The sequence below is a fragment of the Bufo bufo genome, chromosome 4, assembly GCF_905171765.1.
Source record: "Bufo bufo chromosome 4, aBufBuf1.1, whole genome shotgun sequence".
NCBI lineage: Eukaryota > Metazoa > Chordata > Amphibia > Anura > Bufonidae > Bufo > Bufo bufo.
The window spans coordinates 58,988,937-59,012,915 of record NC_053392.1 but is presented as its reverse complement, the minus strand read 5'-3'; the positions used below and the strand labels follow the sequence as shown (position 1 = coordinate 59,012,915).

The following is a 23,979-nucleotide window of genomic DNA, read 5'->3' as shown; positions in this document are numbered from 1 at the left end:
CCTACAGTAACGAAGCACACTGGTTCACTGCAAACCCTGACTCTCTGGATGTATTTCCAGATACGTGCAGCATATCGTACCATCCCCTCTGGAGAGCAGCAAGACATGATGACACCTTGACAGTGCTCTGGGGGTCCCATCGTAGCACTAGGGGCCAACCCACCAAACCCGGCCACTTCATATACAGTAGAGTCATTGGAGTCAGTGTGTTTTATCAAAATCATGCATTATCTAGGAACTCATACTATTATCATAGGAACGCCGATATCTGGCCTGTATAATCATGCCACAATCACTTGTTTCCCGAATGATTGGCATCTTTTTCAGAACGAAAGATGTACAAAATGGAAGAATGGAGAGCGGTGAGTATGATTTATTCAACAGGTGCAACAGACTGGGGTTGAAAGTTTTAGAAAGTCCTACAAGAGGACAACCCCTTTAATGTACTTAGATATTTAAATGATTGTTTGTTAATGTTCCAAGATACAAACCTATCCCTTCTCCAAAGGATAGGTGATAAGTATCTGATCTGTGGAGGCAAGATCCGGTTTTCTTGTCCTGGACAACCCCTTTACTGTATAAGCAACTAAAATATGCCATAGTTCATGAAGAATCTCTCTCGTGACAAGTTACTTTTTTGTACCTCTTTTATGGACTTAATAAAAGGATTACCAGTTGCATACATATCTCAATTTCCCTTCAATTATTCAGCAACGAATGTGCAAAGGGCACAGAGATGTGACCCAAGAATTCATCCTGATAATCTTTAACCATGTTCTTATGAAAAAGCTGCTCCTCATCCGATCATAGGGCAACCATAAAGGGTAACCATAGAGTGAAGAACAACTTCTGAGACATCTCTAAGGCTGCGGGACCATGAATTGGTTGAAGGTTGTGGGCATCTGTTTTGGGGCTGCTGTGATATTAGCCATTGGACTCTTGATTGGCCATTTTGGTATTCCAGGAGATACAGTCCCAAGGACGGAGCAGGATGTTACTCAAGATCTGGATGAAGAATTTATACAACAATTCATGAAAGAGGTGGATACGGAGAAGATCAGGGAGAATTTAAGGTGAGATTCAACACTTTTAAGAACCAATTAAAGTCAATGGGACTATTCACATGAATGTCCTATTTTTGGCCATTTCATGGCCAGATGGACACCATAAAACAATGTGCGCATTTATAACAGCCATATAGATAGGAGTGCACCTGTCTAACAGCTACAAGGGTCTTTAAAATTAAAAAAAAAAAAAAAAGAAAAACTACTCACTTCACCCACATGTGACATGACTCTGGGAACGTCAGGGCCTGCTGCATCCAGTAAATAACAAGGGTTTGAGAAACAAGTGTTCCCTCACTTTCAAGTGGATGAGTTGAGTATTTTATTATTATTATACTAGCGGGGATGGGGGGGAAGGCAGGGGTATTGCACAACTGGGGGCCATTATATAAAGGTGTTGGGAGCACGTAACCACTGCTCCCAACCCCTCCTAACAACTAGATCATAATGGCGTAGGTGGCGGGCAATCTATTGAAATGTCCATCCTGTCAGTCATGTGATGCGCCCCCTCTCAAAATCTGTCAACTGGGCAAAATGTGTGCATCGTTGAGGCATGTCTAGCTTTCAACAATCTCTCAACAAGGGGTAGACTACCCAAAAGTAGCCTCTGAGAGCCTTTTTTTTATAGGGCAGCAGGGGAAGCACTCTTGTGGGAAGACCCAGTGTCTAATCCGACCACACCTGTAATCATTTACGTATCTGCCAGAGACATAACTGCAGGATGTTTATCAGTCAGGATGAGTTTTGCAGCAATCCGACATTGGATTCCGCCAATCACTCAATCTATAAAGATAGGCTATAAAGATGGAACACAAGCTGCATAATGTGAACAAGGTCATAAAAAATGCACACGCTGTAAATTTGTTACAATCATTGACCAGATTATTTCCACCTCTAATGGAGCTGGTTTCCAAAACTGTCAATACATAAACTACCATACCCAAAATGTGGTATATATGGTCTCATGTACCACTTGCAGTATCCAGTACGTGGTTGCACATCAGGCCCCTTGAAGGATAGAAATCGCCTACATCTTTCCGGCCTGAGTGAATTTAGAAAAAAAAAAAACATTGTTCCACCTTTCAGTGGTATTGCACCTTGTTCTATATGTACATGGCGGTGATACTTCTCATCTCCCTGTTTAAGGTCTGCAGAGGGTAACAGCCTTAGTTTGAGGCGGTGACCCCCACCATAAATTACTTCCTTGCCTTCTTGTATATGTACCAATTTTTTTTTTCTTCAACTACATCTGTGCAACAACATTATTTTTTTTAACACTGCATGTTTTTTTTTTATACAATTGTATTTTTTTGGTTTTTTATTTTTCTGCATTTTATAATTTGTTTGTTGTTAAACAATCAGTTCTTTCCGGGCTGGTGGAGGGTTAATGTGTTTGTAAAATGTGTTGCTGATTGTAGTTTCACCAACCACTATATACAGCTCTTTAGGGCTCTTTCACAGGAGCGGATGCCGTGCGGGTAATCTGCTGCGTGAAAGAGAGCCAAGCCCCGTTCCGGACAGCAGAGACACGGAGCATTAACATGACTGTATTATAGTAGTTATATTCTTGTACATAGGAGCAGTATTATAGTAGTTATATTCTTGTACATAGGAGCAGTACTATAGTAGTTATATTCTTGTACATAGGAGGCAGTATTATAGTAGTTATGTTCTTGTACATAGGAGGCAGTATTATAGTAGTTATATTCTTGTATATAGGAGGCAGTATTATAGTAGTTATATTCTTGTACATATGAGCAGTATTATAGTAGTTATATTCTTGTACATAGGAGCAGTATTATAGTAGTTATATTCTTGTACATAGGAGCAGTATTATAGTAGTTATATTCTTCTACATAGGAGGCAGTATTATAGTAGTTATATACTTGTACATAGGAGGATGTATTATAGTAGTTATATTCTTGTACATAGGAGCAGTATTATAGTAGTTATATTCTTGTACATAGGAGCAGTATTATAGTAGTTATATTCTTGTACATAGGAGCAGTATTATAGTAGTTATATTCTTGTACATAGGAGCAGTATTATAGTAGTTATATTCTTGTACATAGGCGCAGTATTATAGTAGTTATATTCTTGTACATAGGAGGCAGTATTATAGTAGTTATATTCTTGTACATAGGAGCAGTATTATAGTAGTTATATTCTTGTACATAGGAGATAGTATTATAGTAGTTATATTATTGTACATAGGAGCAGTATTATAGTAGTTATATTCTTGTTATACATAGGAGGCAGTATTATAGTAGTTACATTCTTGTACATAGGAGCAGTATTATAGTAGTTATATTCTTGTACATAGGAGGCAGTATAATAGTAGTTATATTCTTGTACATAGGAGGCAGTATTATAGTAGTTATATTCTTGTACATAGAAGCAGTATTATAGTAGTTATATTCTTGTACATAAGAGCAGTATTATAGTAGTTATATTCTTGTACATAGGAGGCAGTATTATAGTAGTTATATTCTTGTACATAGGAGGCAGTATTATAGTAGTTATATTCTTGTACATAGGAGAAATATTATAGTAGTTATATTCTTGTACATAGGAGGCAGTATTATAGTAGTTATATTCTTGTACATAGGAGGCAGTATTATAGTAGTTATATTCTTGTACATAGGAGCAGTATTATAGTAGTTATATTCTTGTTATACATAGGAGGCAGTATTATAGTAGTTATATTCTTTATCAAATTTCTTTTTATTTGAGAAAAATACACAATCATGTAGAGAGTCATACATCTTGTGTCCAGACGCAGCTGGATAAGTGCATAGTCAGCAAACACAATATATTCAAGATGATTGCATACACGACTTCAAATAATAAAGTGACATATGTAAACAAATATCTGACGAGGGGGGGCTATAACAAGACAAAGGAAGGTGGGTTGGGGGAGAGAGGGGAGGGGGAGAGTTAGATGTCAATCAAAATCTTAAGTCAAGACATATCTAAGCCTAGAATTTGCGGTATAGCTTCCAAGGAGACCATAGTTTTACAAAAACTGCTCTAGAGTGATTTTCCCAGTGGGCTAATTCTTCAAACCGATATAGTTGGTCAATTTTTTCCGTCCACATCAAGAACGAGGGAGCTGATTCATTTTTCCACAATAGAGGGACCTGCAGTCGAGCTGCTGTAATAAGCATGGTTTGTAGATTGTACTTTGAGGGGGTTAGCGTGCCATTTGGACACCAGAGCAGCAGGAGTTTTGCATCTAAGGTAATCTGGCTATTACATATCCTGTTAATAGCTGCTTCTACTTCAACCCAAAACGGTTTTATTTTCTCGCAGCTCCACCAAATATGAGATAAAGAACCAATGTCTCCTCCACACCTCCAGCAACTGTTTGGGATAGCGGGATTGAGCTTGTGAAGGAACTCCGGTGTCTTATACCATCTTGTAAGTAATTTATAAGAGTTTGCCTGTATTCTAATACAACGGTTGAAACCATGTGAGTGTGTGAGGATGAACGCTTTTTCAGGTTCTGACAGGGACAGGGACAGCTCCTTCTCCCAGGCTGCAAGGAACCACAGATCTGGAGGTGCGGAGGAGAGTAGCTCCCTGTAGAATGTGGAGAGAGGTTTCTTGGGGCGAAGGGCGTTAGAGATTTTCCCCTCCAACCAAGAGGGATCTACCGTAGGCCTGGGAAAAGATTCCAAAAGCGCCAAATCTTTCTTAAAAGCCATAATCGCTAGGAAGGAGGCTCCCTGAACCCTAGGGATTTCATATATTTTACTCCAATTAAAGGCACCTGATACAGTTATGATGTCTTTCAGTTTAAAGTTAGATAGTAAAGCCCAAATTCCTGTTGCATCAGAGGTGGTAGGGTGAACATGTGCCTGCAGCAGCTCTAAGGGGAGACTCAAGCTTGGGAACCTAAGGGTCGAGGACCCATATAGTTTAGTCCATTCCAGTAACAGACCCTTCCATAAGGGCGAGGTAAACTTATTATTAGCAGTACATTTGCGTACGCCCCATAGAACTAACTTGTCCCTATATGAAAGCAAATCACACTCCAGTCGGGAGACAAGGCCGAGAGGGCGCCAAGAGATGAGGCTCAAAGCTCTGTTCAGCATCGATGCTTTATAGTAAAGGTAGATGTCGGGTAGGCCGAAGCCTCCCAACCTCCTCTCCCGAGTGAGAGTGGCAACCTAGGAGACTTGCCAGACCAAACAAAGGTTGAGATGACCCTGCGGACCTCCACAAAGAAGGAATGGGGTAGCCAGATAGGGAGTGTTTGGATGAGATAGAGCAGTCTGGGGACAATAAAAGCTTTAATGAAGTTTTTCCGCCCAATACAAGAGATAAACGGAAGTTTTAGAGAGTGTAAGTGTGCTCTAATGGATTTCAGTAAGGGGACATAATTTAACTCGAAAAGATCTTCTGGTTTTGCTGAGATATGGGTACCTAGAAAAGGGATTGACTTAGTGGCCCACGAAAAAGCAGGGGAACCTTTAAGCGTGTTTACAGTAGCAGATGGGCAAGAAATATTCAGGGCCTGTGACTTAGTATAGTTGATCTTAAAATTTGAGACCGCTCCATATTCTTCAAAAAGGGCTTGAAGTCTGGGGAAAGAGGTTAGAGGGTTGGATGTTATGACCAAAAGGTCGTCTGCAAAAGCGGCCGTTAGATGGGTATGCGACCCCAAGGTGATCCCCTTAATGTCCGGATCTTGCCTGATCCTGGCCAGCAGGGTCTCCATGACAATAACAAAGAGGGCAGGTGAGAGTGGGCACCCCTGCCTCGTCCCATTAGTAATGGGAAAAGCTGGAGAGAGTGTTCCATTAATCCGTATTCTGGCAGAGGGGAGCGAATAAAGTGAGAAAATGGATTGGATAAACTGGTCCGGAAAGCCGAACTTCGACAGTGCCCGAGACATGAATTGCCAGCTGATCCTGTCAAAGGCCTTTTCTGCATCTGTACTAAGAAGAGCTAAAGGTATTGAGTGCTGACGAGCATGCGTGATCAATTGTATGACACGGACCGTATTTTCGCTCCCCTGCCTGCCAGAGACGAACCCCACCTGCTCCTCGTTGATAATGCCAGGGAGAACCGACTGAATCCGTTGAGCCAAAATTTTGGCCCACCACTTCACATCAGTATTTAGAAGCGAGATAGGACGGTAACTCCCGCAATTTAGGGGGTCCTTATTTTCCTTGTGGATTACCGTGATATGGGCTGAAAGCGATTGGGGAGGGAGGGAGCCTCCTTGGAGTAAGTGGTTACATAAGATATTATAATGGGGAATTAGGGTCTGCTTAAAGGTTTTGTAATAAGAGATGGTGAAACCATCAGGGCCTGGGCTTTTCCCTGAGGGTATGGATGAGAGAACCTTACCAATTTCATCGTCTGTGATAGGAGCTAAGAGCTGGGCTGACTGAGCTGGGGTAATAGTAGGCAACTGGAGGGAGGAGAGAAACTTCTCAGTTGCCTCACCTAATTGAGCTGGTGACATATTATCTGGTGTTTTAAGGTTGTATAGGTCCCTATAGAAGGCACAAAAGGTCTTTGCTATGTCTGGAGTCCCTTTATGTAGGACGCCTTTGTCATCTTTAACTGCAGCAATAAAGGAGTCAGTTTTTTGTTTCTTCACTAAAGCGGACATTAGCCTATTCCCTTTGTCCCCGTGGGCATATGAGCGGAACTTGGCTCTAAGTAACAGCTTAGCTGACGTGACATTTAGCAGGTTCTTGAGCTTAGTACGGGCTTCTGAAAGCTCCGAGGCACAACTAAGGGCCTGGGAGGCTTTGTGCGTTAGCTCTAGAGCCTGAATCTGGGAGAGAAGTGTCGCCACAGCCTGATCCCGTTGTTTTTTAATATGGGCACCTAAGGCTATTAGTTCTCCTCTCAGGACCGCTTTATGGGTTTCCCAAATAATGGAAGGGGAGGGAGCATCAGGGCCTGAGGTATTAGATGTGAAGAAATCCGTTATGATAGAAGATAATTTGGCAGCATGGGAGGGGTCAGAGATAATGGTCTCATTAATACGCCAATTCCATTCCCTCTTTGGGAGGTCCAGCAGGGACACACTCAAAAATACCGGAGCGTGGTCAGACAGGGTGATGTTCCCTATGTGAGAATTGATAACCTTGTTAGCACAGGATTTGGATAAAAATAGATAGTCTAATCTATGGTAAGATAGTTTAGCAGCTGAATAAAAGGAAAAATCCCTACCAGTGGGATTTGTGGTGCGCCAGATATCTAGGACTCCTAACCTCTGCAGGGCCTGTTTAAGGCGCCGCAAACGGGCATGTGTAATGGCAGACTTCCCATTAGAAGAATCTAATAAAGGATCAAGGGTAGCATTAAAATCACCTCCTAGAATAACCATTCCCTCCTTAAAGGAGGATAGTAGGCCTAGGGTCTGAACGAGCCAAGCAACCTGCCCTCTGTTGGGAGCATATACAGTTGCCAGGGTAACAGGAGTGTCAGCGATAGTGCCCTTAACAAACAGGTAACGACCCTCAGGGTCTGCAGAGACGGCAGAGTGCTTAAAGGGGAGCTGCTTGTGGATCGCTATGCTGACACCCCTGCTAGCCGAACTATACGTGCTGTGGAACCATTGAGAAAATCTTTTGGGGGGCAATTTGGGGATCTTACCCTCACGGAAATGGGTTTCCTGGAAGAATGCTATAGACACTTTATCCCTCTGTAAAAGGGCCAGGATTTGGGACCGTTTGCAAGGCTCGTTCATTCCCCGGGCGTTAAAGGAAGAAATCACAATAGACGACATTCTGAAATAGAAAGCAGACAGTCAGCATCTGAATATGCAATATATGACGTATATGACATCTGATGGTGGGGGAGGGGAGGGGAGGGAGACACACGAGGAAAGGAGGGGAGACAAACAGGTAAGACATTAAACAATAGTGCAAATACATTCTGCATAGAAAGCTCTACTGAGCACCTGACCATACGACCCTTTCTCTTCACGGCTACCAGCCGGGGTCTGTCAGGTGGGGGGTCCCGCAGAGCTACAGAGGGCCAAATACTGGCCATCTCACAAGGAAAAGGGGGTGACCCAGAGGTAATACCGGGTTAACCCTTGCATATTAGAACACGAGCAGGGAACAGGCAAGGTCCAGAACTGTAAATGAATCAGACCATAACTGCACGCTGAGACATTATTTTCCGCAACAGGCGGACATGACTGGCCTGTAATCAGGCCTGAAGCCCTCAGGGAACAGAAAAACTACACCTCACTTCACCTCCAGGCAATCAGTCCCAGGGACTTCTCTTGGCACAGGAACAAAACAGAAAACTCCTCAGACATCTTCTATGCTCAGGTAGGAGGGTGGTCAGACTTTTCAGCCCTAGCCCTGGGCGACCTTTTATTATAGACAGGGCGCCATTCAGCCGCATGGGGTGGCGGGAGAGGTGGATCTTCCATGTCGGCCGGCATCCATGAAGGAATTTCGATCAGGCCTAGCCCCAGCTGAGCCCAGCTGGCCTGTAGATCTTTCGGCGACCGAATGGAGATCTGGCGTCCGTTTTTGAGGACCGCGATCCCGAACGGGTATAGCCACCGGAACGGGGTAGCTGCAGCTCTGAGTGCATCCAGGAGCGGCTTGAGGATGCGCCGTTTAGCAAGCGTGGACGGGGCCAGATCCTGGAAAAACATGATCTGCGTACCTCCATACTGCAGCTGCTCCTTCTCTCTGCCGGCTCTCATGATCGCTGCGGTGTCGATGAAGCTGAGGAGGCCGCAGATGACATCACGTGGGGGTTCTGTATTCTTCGGTTTGGGCCTCAGCGCCCGGTGGATCCTTTCTATGATTACTCGCTCCGCTCTCTCAGGTCCCAGCAGGTCAGCGAATATCTCCTGCGCCACTTTCTCCAGCGCTTCACTCGCAAATGACTCTGGGAGCCCGCGAATCCTCAGATTCCTCCTGCGGCTCCGGTTCTCCTGATCCTCAACCCTCAGGAGCGCTTCATTAAGCAGGTCAGTGTGGGAGTTGATCGCTTTGTAAGCCTTTTCTTCCCTCTGGAGAGCCGCCTCCTGTGCGCCTTCCAGGTCCGACACCCGGTGACCCATGCTTCGGAGGTCTTCTTTAATTTCAGATAAATCCCTTTTTATCGGGGCCAAAGCTGAATTAAGCACCTCCAGGAGTGCCGCTTTTGTGAATGAGCCCCTCTGCCTCCTCGATTTGCAGGTGGAGGCATCCGAGACACTGCCGCCATCTGTGTCTTCCTCTCTGTCGGATGCCTGGGCTGGAGCGGGCGCCATCTTGGGGGCCTCAGCCGACCGAAGCTTCACATGCTTTTGTAAATAATGATCCATATCAGGCTGTCTGGATCTCACAGGGGTAGGATCCGCTTGATCCTTGGATCGATCCTTTCCCGTTTTGCCCATCAGAGCGGTGCTGTAAGCTTCTTAAAAGGGTTAATTCGCCGGTAAGGATGAGGAGCTCAGCAACTTGCAGCCATCACGCTACACAGCCAGCATAGTAGTTATATTCTTGTACATAGGAGCAGTATTATAGTAGTTATATTCTTGTACATAGGAGCAGTATTATAGTAGTTATATTCTGTACATAGGAGCAGTATTATAGTAGTTATATTCTTGTACATAGGAGCAGTATTATAGTAGTTACATTCTTGTACATAGGAGCAGTATTATAGTAGTTATATTCTTGTACATAGGAGCAGTATTATAGTAGTTATATTCTTGTACATAGGAGGCAGTATTATAGTAGTTATATTCTTGTACATAGGAGCAGTATTATAGTAGTTATATTCTTGTACATAGAAGCAGTATTATAGTAGTTATATTCTTGTACATAAGAGCAGTATTATAGTAGTTATATTCTTGTACATAGGAGCAGTATTATAGTAGTTATATTCTTGTACATAGGAGCAGTATTATAGTAGTTATATTCTTGAACATAGGAGGCAGTATTATAGTAGTTATATTCTTGTACATAGGAGGCAGTATTATAGTAGTTATATTCTTGTACATAGGAGCAATATTATAGTAGTTATATTCTTGTACATAGGAGGCAGTATTATAGTAGTTATATTCTTGTACATAGGAGCAGTATTATAGTAGTTATATTCTTGTACATAGGAGCAGTATTATAGTAGTTATATTCTTGTACATAGGAGCAGTATTATAGTAGTTATCATCTTGTACATAGAAGCAGTATTATAGTAGTTATGTTCTTGTACATAGGAACAGTATTATAGTAATTACTGTATTTTTCGCCCTATAAGACGCACTTAAGTTTTTGGGGAGGAAAATAAGAAAAAAAATATTTTTAACCAAAAGGTGTGCTTTTGGTGGGTTTGAAACTAATGGTGGTCTGTGGATGGCACTATTACTGGGGATCTGTGAAGGACACTGTTATGGGGGGATCTGTGGATGACGGACACTGTTATGGGGGGATCTGTGGATGACGGACACTTATGCGGAATCTGTGGATGACAGACACTGTTATGGGGGGATCAGTGGATGACGGACACTGTTATGGGGGGATCTGTGGATGACGGACACTGTTATGGGGGGATCTGTGGATGACGGACACTGTTATGGGGGGATCTGTGGATGACGGACACTGTTATGGGGGGATATGTGGATGACGGACACTGTTATGGGGGGATCTGTGGATGACGGACACTTATGCGGAATCTGTGGATGACAGACACTGTTATGGGGGGGATCTGTGACGGACACTGTTATGGGGGGATCTGTGGATGACGGACACTGTTATGGGGGGATCTGTGGATGACGGACACTGTTATGGGGGGATCTGTGGATGACGGACACTGTTATGGGGGGATATGTGGATGACGGACACTGTTATGGGGGGATATGTGGATGACGGACACTGTTATGGGGGGATCTGTGGATGACGGACACTGTTATGGGGGGGATCTGTGACGGACACTGTTATGGGGGGGATCTGTGGCTTGCACTGTTACAGGGGGATCTGTGGCTGGCACTGTTACAGGGGGGGATCTGTGGATGGCACTGTTATATATGTGCCATCCACAGACCCCCCACCCCATAACAGTGCCATCCACAGACCCCCCCAGCCCATAACAGTGCCATCCACAGACCCCCCCAGCCCATAACTGTGCCATCCACAGATGTCCCCCATAAAAATGTCATCCACAGATCCCCCCCCTCCAGTATACTAATATAAAATGTCTAATTCAATTAATAGTTATTAAACATGCCCCCTCACTCCTAATAGTACCTTACATCCTAACCGCTTCTGTACAATGCCGGCCGGCGCGTCCCTCAGTGACGTCACTTGCCTGCGCCGCCTGCTTCATTCATAAAGTAGGTGGCGCAGGCACGTGACATCAGGGAGTTACGATGCCGCCCGCCCGGCCTGCCTGCCTGCATTCTACTAAAGCGGTTAGGGTGTAAGGTACTATTAGGAGTTGGGGGGCATGTTTAATAACTATTAATTCAATAAGACATTTGATATTAGTATACCGGAGCGACGGGGCTATAGTACACTGACTGCACCGCCCCGCCGCTATTGCCGGCCCCCAGCTCCTCCTCCCAGTCCCTCCCGGATCGCTCGTACATCGCAGTTTGCAATGCAAAACTGACAGCATTCGCCCCATAAGACGCAGGGGCATTTTTCCCGCATTTTGGGGGGAGAAAAAGTGCGTCTTAAGGGGCGAAAAATACGGTATATTCTTGTACATAGGAGGCAGTATTATAGTAGTTATATTCTTGTACATAGGAGCAGTATTATAGTAGTTATATTCTTGTACATAGGAGGCAGTATTATAGTAGTTATATTCTTGTACATAGGAGGCAGTATATTAGTAGTTATATTCTTGTACATAGGAGCAGTATTATAGTAGTTATATTCTTGTACATAGGAGCAGTATTATAGTAGTTATATTCTTGTATATAGGAGGCAGTATTATAGTAGTTATATTCTTGTACATAGGAGCAGTATAATAGTAGTTATATTCTTGTACATAGGAGCAGTATTATAGTAGTTATATTATTGTAAATAGGAGGCAGTATTATAGTAGTTATATACTTGTACATAAGAGGCAGTATTATAGTAGTTATATTCTTGTACATAGGAGCAGTATTATAGTAGTTATATTCTTGTACATATGGAGTATCTGTAATGATGTCAGTGAGCTGCTTATTCTGCTCTTTCCAGAGAAGTAACTTTTCTGTATGGTCGACCTAAATGATGATGGTGCGGTTGAGAGACATTGCTTTTGACAACAGTTATGTCTTTGGCAGGATTTAGAAAGTACTTTTATGTTTTTAGGAATTACCCTTTTGAAATGCTTATGTCCCACAATTGTTTGCACTATGGGGTTCAAACGTTTGAGGAACGCTCAGACTAGAGCTGAAATGCGTCACATGTATACTAAAATGTAGCCGTAAACCAGGAAACGCTGAAATTCAGAAGTGCCGTTCTTTTCTTTTACTGTGATATTAGACGCCTCCCCTAGACGCAAGCACCACACAAGCATTACTGGATCTATAGTATATATTACTATATAGTATATACAGTTGTGTTCAAAATTATTCAACCCCCAATGCTGTAAAGGGTTTTAGGGAATTTAGTGTACATTTGTAATTGTGTTCAGAATGAAATCTTACAAGGACTTTTTAAAGAACCAAATGCAACTAAAATGACATCAATTGTTTTTGTAATACAGTATTAAATGTTTTTTTTTTGTGATTTCTTCATTGACACAATTATTCAACCCCTTAAAGACTACCACTCTTAAGAACAGAGGTTCATTCAAATGTTTTCGATCAGGTATTGAAAACACCTGTGGATGTCAAGGAGCAGCAATCAAGCATAATAAGCACCAATTAGGCAGATTTAAAAGGACTGTGATACTCAGCTCCTTCTAGACATTTACTGGTGTGTTTACAAACATGGTGACGTCAAGAGAAGGGTCCAGGAAGACAAGAGAAGAGGTGATTTCTCTTCACAGGAAGGGCAATGGCTATAAGAAGATTGCAAAGATGTTAAACATACCAAGAGACACCATAGGAAGCATCATTCACAAATTCAAGGCAAAGGGCACTGTTGAAACACTACCTGGTCGTGGCAGAAAGAAGATGCTGACTTTGACTGCTGTGCGCTACCTGAAGCGCAAAGTGGAGAAAAGTCCCCGTGTGACTGCTGAGGAACTGAAAAAGATTTGTCAGATGTGGGTACTGAAGTTTCAGCTCAGACAATAAGGCGCACACTGCATAATGAAGGCCTCCATGCCAGAACTCCCAGGCGCACCCCCTTGCTGTTTCCAAAGAATAAGAAGAGTCGACTGCAGTATGCCAAAAGTTATGTGGACAAACCACAAAAGTTTTGGGATAGTGTTCTGTGGACTGATGAAACAAAATTAGAACTGTTTGGGCCCATGGATCAGCGCTATGTTTGGAGGAGGAAGAACAAGGCCTATGAAGAAAAGAACACCTTGCCTACTGTGAAGCATGGCGGAGGTCAATCATGCTTTGGGGCTGTTTTGCTTCTACAGGTACAGGGAAGCTTCAGCGTGTGCAAGGTACCATGAATTCTCTTCAGTACCAGAAGATATTGGATGAAAATATGATGCAGTCCGTCACAAACCTGAGGCTTGGGAGACGGTGGACCTTTCAACAGGACAATGATCCCAAGCATACCTCCAAGTCCACTAGAGCATGGTTGCAGATTAAAGGCTGGAACATTTTGAAGTGGCCATCGCAGTCACCAGACTTAAATCCGATTGAGAACTTCTGGTGGGACTTAAAGAAAGCAGTTGCAGCGCGCAAGCCTAAGAATGTGACTGAACTGGAGGCTTTTGCCCATGAAGAATGGGCGAAGATACCCGTAGATCGCTGCAAGACACTTGTGTCAAGCTATGCTTCACGTTTAAAAGCTGTTATAACTGGAAAAGGATGTTGTACTAAGTACTAAGATTGAATGTCACTTGGGGGTTGAATAAAACTGATAATGATGTGAGCACAGAAAAGACATTTGTGGTTATTTCATTATAAATGTTATGTTATATTTGTCTGACTTACAAGTGCCTCTCTGATTTAATTGTAAACAAGATGACTGAAATGATCAAAATCAATGTCAAACTGGCCAAAACACTAAATTTCAGTGGGGGTTGAATAATTTTGAACACAACTATATTACTATATTACTAATCTATAAACAAGTTACTACAATTTGATTATGTGTGGCTTATACTAAAAACATATATCACGGTTATCTTTTTTTCTGTAGTATCCTGGCTAAGAAGCCTCATCCGGCCACGAGTGAGGCAGACGAAGAGCTGGTTCGTCTGATGCTGTCTCACTGGAGTGACTCAAAGACTGGTCTCGATGAAGCCAAGGAGGAACGGTATAATGTCTTCCTGTCATTTCCAGATGAGAAGAATCCAAACAGTGTCAAAGTTTGTAAGTGGAGCTATTAACATTTGTTTTGTATATAGCAACCAATAACCTTAAATGACTTTTTGGCAGTACATTATTGATAGCCCATCCTTAAACTAGGCCATCCATATGAGGTAGGTGTGGCTGACTCGAAGCAGTCCTACCGATCATCTGACAAAAGGTACCTGGTATTACAGCTCACTGCAGGTCAGTCCCACCCAGGTGAAAGGGACTGGAGCAACACCGGACACAGCTGCTGCCAAAACTACAGAGCTGTGCCCAGGGGTGTACCTAGCCTTTCTGCTGCCTGAGGCAAAAACTAAACGGCGCCCCCCCAATGCCAATTTATTAACCTAACCCCTTTGCCACAATGAAAACATTCATTGCCTATGGCCCTTCCACTGCCCTCCCCTCTTGCACCTACCTGGTGCTGCCTGAGGCCATCAACTCACCTGGCCTCATTGGTGGTGCACCCCTGGCTGTGCCCTGTAAACAAAGGGGATGTGATGCTGTGGCTACTTCAGTCAGCTGATCTACGGGAGTACCAGGAGTCAGACCCCCACCAATCTAATATTGATTACCTATCCTATTCCACATAAGAAGAAAGAACCGTATGGTGGCCATAGATATTAAGCCCTTAAAGGGTATTCCAGCTTCAGAATATTGATGGCCTATCCTTAAGATCAATCATCGATATCAGATCGGTTGGAATCTGATTCTTGGTTGGTCGCATTGCTTGTGTGAGTGGTACAGCCTCTTCGGTGTTTACCTGCACGCCGTCTACAGAGTTGCGGTGGTGCAGGGTAATGACAGGCTTTCTCACTTGAAAGGGATCATTTTGTGTTAGGTTTTCTCTTTTGTGTGTATTTTTTATTCTATTTCAGTACATACCATGGCTCTGTTTCCTGTCTTGGTCCCGATCCAGCGATATCCTGTATGCTCATTGCATAGTAAAGTGCAGTGGTCGGGTTTGGGGTGGCCCCAACGCTACGCTGGGTCCCCTGGACACTGTTGAGGTGTCACCACGTGTTGCTGCTCTCCGGAAGGGGTGGTAAGGTGTGGTGCATCCCAATGGGAAATAAGTCCAGAGAGTCAGGGTCTGTAGTAAACCAGGGTGCTTCTTTACTGGAGGAATTCAGGTACAAAACAATACAGGCGAGGCATAGGGCTGGCTTCTCCAGTCTCCTCCAAGGCAGAAGAAGGGTTTGATGCTGAGGAAAGGCCTGAGATAGCTGTCCCTCTTTCTCTTCAGAAGGCTGGTACCCTGGTCCAAGGCTGGTGATCCAGGGTCTGTGGCAGCATATCCCCGTCTCAGCATCTTCCTATGGTCACTCAGTAGTCTTGCAGAGTCTCCTCTTCCAAACACTGGTCTCTAACTGCAGCACACTAGGGGCTCCGACTGCTCTCCTTATATACAGTTTTTGCTAGACTAGAACCTTCTAGTGGGAGGGGTGGAGTAGAGAAACTCAGCACAAACAGATACAATGTTTCAGCTCCCGTCTGGTATAGACTTACATTAGAGCTTCAATGATACTCAATGGCAATGACACAGCAGGTTTTCCAGACAAAAACAAGTTTCCAGATATAACAACAAAGCTAAAACCAGACATTTAAAAGGTCAGGCTGTCTGATTTTTGGTTCTAAACAAGTCTGGGTTTTTCCCTCCAAAACATGGTGGTAAACAAGTTTGGGTTTTCCCTCCAAAACATGGTCTTTTTTAAACCCTATGGCAGCTGTGGAAAATTTCCAGCTTCTCAATCAAAGCCCTAACAGTCTCTCAGTATTCATTAACCCTTTCCACAGAGCCATGTAAATACAGTGATAATGAACAGGATATATATCACAACATATATATAAAGTTACACAGTATTAAACAGTGCAAGTTAACCCTTTTAGGTGAATTAAAGTAAGAAGTTTTAACTTTGCATAGGGGAAATAGGCAAATGTCTAAAAATGTCCAAATGTCAAAGTACTCCCTGCTCTAGGGCACTACAAAAGAAGCTGTTGTTAACTCCCCGTTATGAGTCGTCATTGTTGCTGTGCTGTAGAAGGGTCCGTTTAGCAGAAAAGTTAAAAAAAACAAAAAAAAAAATATGGTCTTCTGGGGGGATGGACAATAAAACTGTAATTTATTGCACATAAATGATTAAAAACAATTAAAACAATAAAAAAGTACAAGCAGAGGGCAATGCCCCAGAAGTGAAAAGTAAGTGCAAAGGTCATAGTATAAAAGAAAAATAAATATAAGGCTACATGTACACAAACGTATTTTGTTTCTGTGTCCGTTCCGTTTTTTTTTGCGGATTGGATGAGGACCCATTCATTTCAATGGGTCCGAAAAAAATGCGGACAGCACACCATGTGCTGTTTGCCTCTGTATGTCCGTTCCGTAGCCCCGCAAAAAATATAGAGCATGTCCTATTCTTGTCTGTTTTGCTTACAAGGATAGGTATTGTTACAATAGATTTGCAAAAAAAGCAAAAAACGGATGCTAAAAGTACATCATCTGTATTTCTTGCAGATCAGTGTTTAGCTGACAGCAAAAAACATATGGTCGTGTGAATGTAGCCTAAAAGATATATACAGTTGCAAGAAAAAGTATGTGAACCCTTTGGAATGATATGGATTTCTGCACAAATTGGTCATAAAATGTGAAATGATCTTCATCTAAGTCACAACAATAGACAATCACAGTCTGCTTAAACTAATAACCAGGGCCGGTGCTATAATAAGGCAGACCAAGCGGCTCCCCTAAGGCGCTTGGGAAGGGGGGGGGGGGGGCGGAAAAAATTAAACTTTTTTATTTATTTTTAAATACCCTGTATTTTTCGCCCCTGGGTCTTATGGGGCGAATACTAATGAAGCGCTTCCATTTTGGAAGCGCTTCATTAGTACCAGAGAAACTGGAATCGGTGAAGGATCTGTACTCACCGCTTCCTGGTCCTCCACTCGGCTGTCTGCTGTAAACGGCTGCGCACCATGTGACCTCACTGTGCGCAGCCTTCACAGCTGACAGCCGAGAACCAGGAAGAAGAGAGAGAGCGCTGGTGGTGAGGAGCGGTGGCGTCCAGGAGAAGGAGAGGTAAGTTATTTATTTATTTTTTTATTTGCGCTGATGGCTGACATGGGGGGACATGATTGATGGCGGGCATGATGGCTGACATGGGGGCATGATGGCTGACATGGGGGCATGATGGCTGACATGGGGGGCTGATGGCTGACATGGGGGGCTGATGGCTGAAGTGGGGGGCTGATGGCTGACATGGGGGGCTGACATGGGGGCATGATGGCTGACATGGGGGCATGATGGCTGACATGGGGGCTGACATGGGGGCATGATGGCTGACATGGGGGCATCATGGCTGACATGGGGGGCTGACATGGGGGCATGATGGCTGACATGGGGGCATGATGGCTGACATGGGGGGCTGATGGCTGACATGGGGGGCTGATGGCTGACATGGGGGCATGATGGCTGACATGGGGGCATGATGGCTGACATGGGGGCATGATGGCTGACATGGGGGGCTGACATGGGGGCATGATGGCTGACATGGGGGCATCATGGCTGACATGGGGGGCTGACATGAGGGGCATGATGGCTGACATGGGGGCATGATGGCTGACATGGGAGCATGATGGCTGACATGGGAGCATGATGGCTGACATGGGGGCATGATGGCTGACATGGGGGCATGATGGCTGACATGGGGGCATGATGGCTGACATGGGGGCATGATGGCTGACATGGGGGCATGATGGCTGACATGGGAGTATGATGGCTGACATGGGAGTATGATGGCTGACATGGGAGCATGATGGCTGACATGGGAGCATGATGGCTGACATAGGGGACTGATGGCTGACATGGGGGACTGATGGCTGACATGGGGGCATGATGGCTGACATGGGGGGCTCATCTGAGGCATTGGGGGACTGATCTGAGGTCTGATTAACATTGGGGGTCTGATTGCTGGTCTGACCTGAGGTGCAATGGAAAATATTTTTTTCTTATTATCCTACTCTAAAACCTAGGTGCGTCTTATGGGCCAGTGCGTCTTAGAGGGCAAAAATACGGTCCTCAAACCAGCGATTGTCTGAAGCATACCAGGACCACACAGAGGTGAAGCCTGGTGCTGCAGACGGGACCAGGGCCAGGTGAGCTGCGAGGGGGGGTGCCAAAATGTAGCTTTGCTTGTGTTGGCAAAAATCCTTGCACCGGCCCTGCTAATAACACACAAAGAATTAAAAGTTACCATGTTTTTATTGAACACACCATGTAAACATTCACAGTGCAGGTGGAAAAGTATGTGAACCCTTAGATTTAATAACTGGTTGAACCTCCTTTGGCAGCAATAACTTCAACCAAACGTTTCCTGTAGTTGCAGATCAGACGTGCACAACGGTCAGGAGTAATTCTTGACCATTCCTCTTTACAGAACTGTTTCAGTTCAGCAATATTCTTGGGATGTCTGGTGTGAATCTCTTTCTTGAGGTCATGCCACAGCATCTCAATCGGTTTAGCAGCAGAGAATGCGCATGTACAGTCTCCACTGTACTCTGTGGGATAGACATACAGCATGCAATGGTAACAAGGCTATCGGCAAACAATGATTTTTTTATGAACACATTTTCATATCCTCGTAGGTACACCATGACTTTTGAAGCCTTTTTTGAGCGATCTGGAAAAACCGTGTTAAGTTTATTTTATAGGTTGTAATGATTTGTTACTGAAAAAAAAATATATATTTTTATTTTTCGTCAAAATTTTTTAGATTGTTATTTTATTAGACTTCACTGTTTACATGGTCACTTTTAAATGTTATGTTGTATTTGTATATTATAATGCAATGGAATACCATCGGCTATCCCTTAAAACTGTGAATCACTATTGCCGAGATGACGATCATGGTTGGAAAAAGTACAGAAATCCACCTCCCTTGTGATACGTTGAACACGGCATCAACAACACGGCATGGGACAGGTGGTTGCCATTAATTGCAGATCTATCCCCCTACCTGGCCTTCTGCGTCTTACCTTTTTTCACTAGGCGCCATTTTCTTTCAGTGGCGCTCCGTGTTATTTGCACAGAGGTTCCCTAAGGAACAATACATCCTATGTGTCAGTTAAAAGGCAGCACAGTGGCTCAGTGGTTAACACTGTTGCCTTGCAGCGCGGGGGTCCTGGGTTCGAATCTGACCAAGGACATCATGTGCATGGAGTTTGTATGTTCTCCCCGTGTTTGCGCGGGTTTCCTCCAAAGACATACTGATAGGGACCTTAGATTATGAGCCCCGTTGTGGACAGCTCAATGCTAATGTCTGTAAAGTGCTGTGGAATATTGTAGCGCTATATAAGTGCGTAAAATAAAAATATAATCTTTTTTTTGTTTGTACAGTGAACACAGAAGGTAACGTCCAGTTCGTATCACAAAAAACAGAGTCCGAACTCCACGAAGACCAGAAAGACCCAACCATTCTGCAGCCATTTCTTGCCTTTGCACCCAATGGTACAGTTAAGGTATGCTTGGCATTTCAATTTAGCTATTGGGCTTCTTGCTATAAAAAGAGGCACATGACTGAAGGATCAGACTACAGACAGGCTTTATTTGTAGTCTGTAACCATGGTGATGCACAGCTATCCATGGGAGCTGAATGCACAAAATATAATTTTTTAAACAAGACATTTGCAAAGTTGCTTCATATTATTTTTTTTTTCTTTTTTATTTGTATTAGAGTAATGGCAAATGGTAGCAAGGTGAATATAAACTTTATATTTTTAGATAATCTTAATGTTACTAGTGAAAGTAATGGGGTATGATTTGTATATGGTGATAGAGAGTTGGATATAATTATATAATTCTTGATTAAGTAAGATGGCCCCCATATCCTCCAGCTCTCAGCTAACGCCTTATTCACTTAAGTATACTTTCACACTTGTGGCAGAGGATTCCAGCTGGCAGTTCCGTCACTGGAACTGCCTGCCAGATCCGTCAAAACGTATGAAGACTGATGGCATTTGTCAGACGGATTAGGATCCTGATCTGTCTGACAAATGCATTGAAATGCCGGAGCCGTCATCCGGAAAAACGGTTCCGGCATTTATATTTTTTTAAAAAATTTCCGGTCTGAGCATGCGCAGACCGCAAAAACGAATCAGTTTTGCCGGATCCGGCATTAATGCATTTCAATGGGAAAAAATGCCGGATCTGCCATTACGGCAAGTGTTCCGGAATTTTGGATGGAAATAAAACCGCAGCATGCTGCGGTATTATTTCCGTCCTGAAAAGCCAAAAAGACTGAGCTGAAGACATCCTAATGCATCCTGAACAGATTGCTCTCCATTCAGAATGCATAGGGATAAAACTGATCAGTTCTTTTCCGGTATTGAGCCCCGAGGACGGAACTCTATGCCGGAAAAGAATAACGCTAGTGTGAAAGTACCCTAAGTTCCAAGAGGACCCTCCTCCATGATGTGTCATATACTGTATGACGTATGCTGTACTGCTGTTAGAGTGAAGCCATTACAATATGGTGCTTGGACTTAGATGTTTACATAGTTTGCATACAAGAGTTAGTAAAACAATGCACAATGGGCAGATGCCAAGTGTTATCTCTTTTCATATTTTCATATTCTAGCCAATGTAACAATGCCACATGCCTCAGGGGGAATGCCCTTCTGATGTCTTTTTAAACTGCTGTACTTCCTGTAATAAATAAGAATTTGCTGTGACCCCCAGTGCGTGTGTCAGAGTTATTTTCTTCCATGCACATAAAACCCTTGGGTTACTATTGATTTGGAGCTGTAGACCAAACATAATCAGCCCTGATTGAGGGCATCTTCAACATGGTCAATGCATCTGTTTTTCCATGAATTTTCCTTGCCTGCAGTTCTCATTACAAGGCCCATGGCTAATCTTCTCTATACTTTGTCTTTGACTTTATTCTTCAGGGACAACTTGTATACGCCAATGAAGGCAAGATAAGTGATTTTCAGTACCTGGATAATATTATAAATCTGAACGGCACCATTGCAATTGTACGCTATGGAGGAATAGGCAGAGTAAACAAGGTGAGCTAGATTTCAATGTATTTATATATTTTGTAAGTGATATGTCATAAAAAAATTACTGTGCAGAGTGTGAGGCACAGATATCATATGTGATCAGTGATCCACCTAACAACCTCAGGGTATAAACATTATTTACACTAGTTTCTAATCTAGAATTAAAAGATGCGTCATCTATACTATTTCATTCACTCGCGGTCTGCATTCTCCATTAATATTAAAGGGCATCTGTCAGCAGTTTTGCACCTATGACACTGGCTGACCTGTTATGTGTGCACTTGGCAGCTGAAGACATCTGTGTTGGTCTCATGTTCATATGTGCCCACATTACTGAGAAAAATTATGTTTTAATATATGCAAATGAACCTTTAGGTGTAACAGGGCGTTGCTGTTACACCTAGAGGCTCTGCTCTCTCTGCAACTGCTGCGCACTCCCCACTTTGATTGACAGGGCCAGGCAGTAAAAACGTCATAATGCCTTGCCCTGTCAATTAGGGATACATATGAACATGGGCTAATATGAACATGGGACCAACACAGATGCCTTTAGCTGCCAAGCGCACATGCAACTTCTTCTGTGGGGAAAGAGATAAACAGTAAAGGACTGGGAGAGGTGGAGTTATAATATGTAAGTACCACAGCAGTGAACAGCAAACTCTCAGTGTGTCTGTAGAGGAAACTTAGCTAATAAAGTCCTGTGATTACAGCAGCATTGGCAATTATTCCAGCAGACAGTCTCTCCCTCTCTCCCCTTTAGCTAGAGCCTGGACAACGCTGTACCTGAAGCCTACCCCCAGTGTGTAAACTTTTGAATGGGGTCACATATGCCACTGCGGCCAATCACTGGCCTTAGTCTTAACATGTCCCCTAGTATCCTAGTTTACATGCCTGGGATCATAAGGAGCTGGACTGTACCCTCAGCACTGGTCTAGCTAAAATTGGTGCTGAAGCTGGACAACGCCCCCTTTAAGAGTACAATTTTGGTTGCAGACTTCTTCTTTGGTGGTGTAAATCTGCACATGGGTCCTTTTCCCCACAGGCACATCATCATCCTTACCACAGGGGATGTGCACTGAGCTCTCTTGACCTGGTAAGGCTTGGGCTGAAGATATATACATGCAACAAAGCTTAAATGATCTTTTTATGGACTTTCAGGCAATAAATGCTGCCAAATTTGGAGTTATTGGAGTTGTGATATACACTGATCCCAAAGATATAAATGACGGAAAGAGCAATCCTGTTGAAACCTACCCGAACTCCTGGTATATGCCCCCATCTGGCGTAGAACGGGGTTCATTCAAGGAGAATTTTGGAGACCAGCTGACTCCCTACTATCCAGCTAAAGGTAATGTGTTGGTTTCATTCTTAAAGGGGTTTCTGGTCCATTTGCAATAATGGCCTATCCTTGGGATAGACCATGAATATCTTACCCGTGGGGTCTGACTATCCACACCTCTGTCAATCAGCTCTTCTGCAGTAGCTTCAGAAGTCAACATGGAACTGCAGCTCCATCCATTCACTTCAATGGAGCTGGAGCTACTGCAGAACATCTGACGGGCATGGGTGCGGGATGTAAGAGGATAGGCCATCAGTACAAAAAACTTGAAAACCCATTTCATAGAGTTATTGTCTTATTCATAAAGTGGCCAATTTTAATTGTCTGTACCGTGTAAAAGCATCTTACCCACAGTGCTTCACTTCTTATTACTCACTTTATCATATGTCTATTTTAGAATTTACTTACCGAATTCCCGAGTCTGAGATAAAAGGCATTTCCCATATACCGGCACAACCAATTGGTTTTGGAGATGCTCGGACCTTGATATGGTAATATGATAACCTATGATACTTCATAGTTAGATATGTGGAAAAATAGCCAGTCAGATGTATATACAATAATAAACCCTGCATAACATATTTTATAGATACAACTCATTGTTGAGATATTCTTTAACTTCGCCACCAATCTTCCAAACTGGGCCATCTCATGGTTTGAAATATGGTATTAATTCTAGTAAGCTTTACAGAATTAATATGGAGCTAATGTTGGGCGAGGGAGCTTTTCTTTCTCCATTTAGAGATGAAAATTATCCATCTTGTCCCCCAAATATCAAGCATAAGGGACTGTTACTAAATTTTCACTGGGGTATAGGTACTTAAAGAGGACCTGTCACCACTCCTGACATGTCTGTTTTAATAGCTTCATGCATTCCCCATGTAATAACAATTCTGGAGCATCTATTCTTATGTCTCTATGTTATAACATTCCTTTATTATTTCTACTAGAAGGTATAATTGAATTACTATTAGCCTTCAGTAAGGGTACAGAGGGAAGGTAACCAGTTGGGGGGGGGGGGGTGTACCTTCACAAACTCACTTTATCCAATCAGCGTTGCCATTTTCAGACTGTGCAGGGACACCCCCCCAACTGGTTACCTCCCCTCTGTACCCTTACTGAAGGCTAAT

At 43.4% G+C, this 23,979-nt stretch overlaps 1 protein-coding gene across 1 annotated transcript in view; it reads left to right on the top strand.

Moving 5' to 3' along the window:
* The first annotated feature begins 876 nt into the window (after positions 1-876).
* LOC120999918 (aminopeptidase NAALADL1-like) overlaps positions 877-23,979 on the top strand; it is a 55,426-nt gene continuing 32,323 nt past the window's right edge. The window contains exons 1-6 of the mRNA XM_040430965.1: positions 877-1,073; positions 14,297-14,469; positions 19,844-19,965; positions 21,397-21,516; positions 22,669-22,858; positions 23,247-23,340. Of these exons, the coding sequence (XP_040286899.1) occupies positions 877-1,073; positions 14,297-14,469; positions 19,844-19,965; positions 21,397-21,516; positions 22,669-22,858; positions 23,247-23,340 (896 nt within the window). The remainder of the gene's footprint in view (positions 1,074-14,296; positions 14,470-19,843; positions 19,966-21,396; positions 21,517-22,668; positions 22,859-23,246; positions 23,341-23,979) is intronic.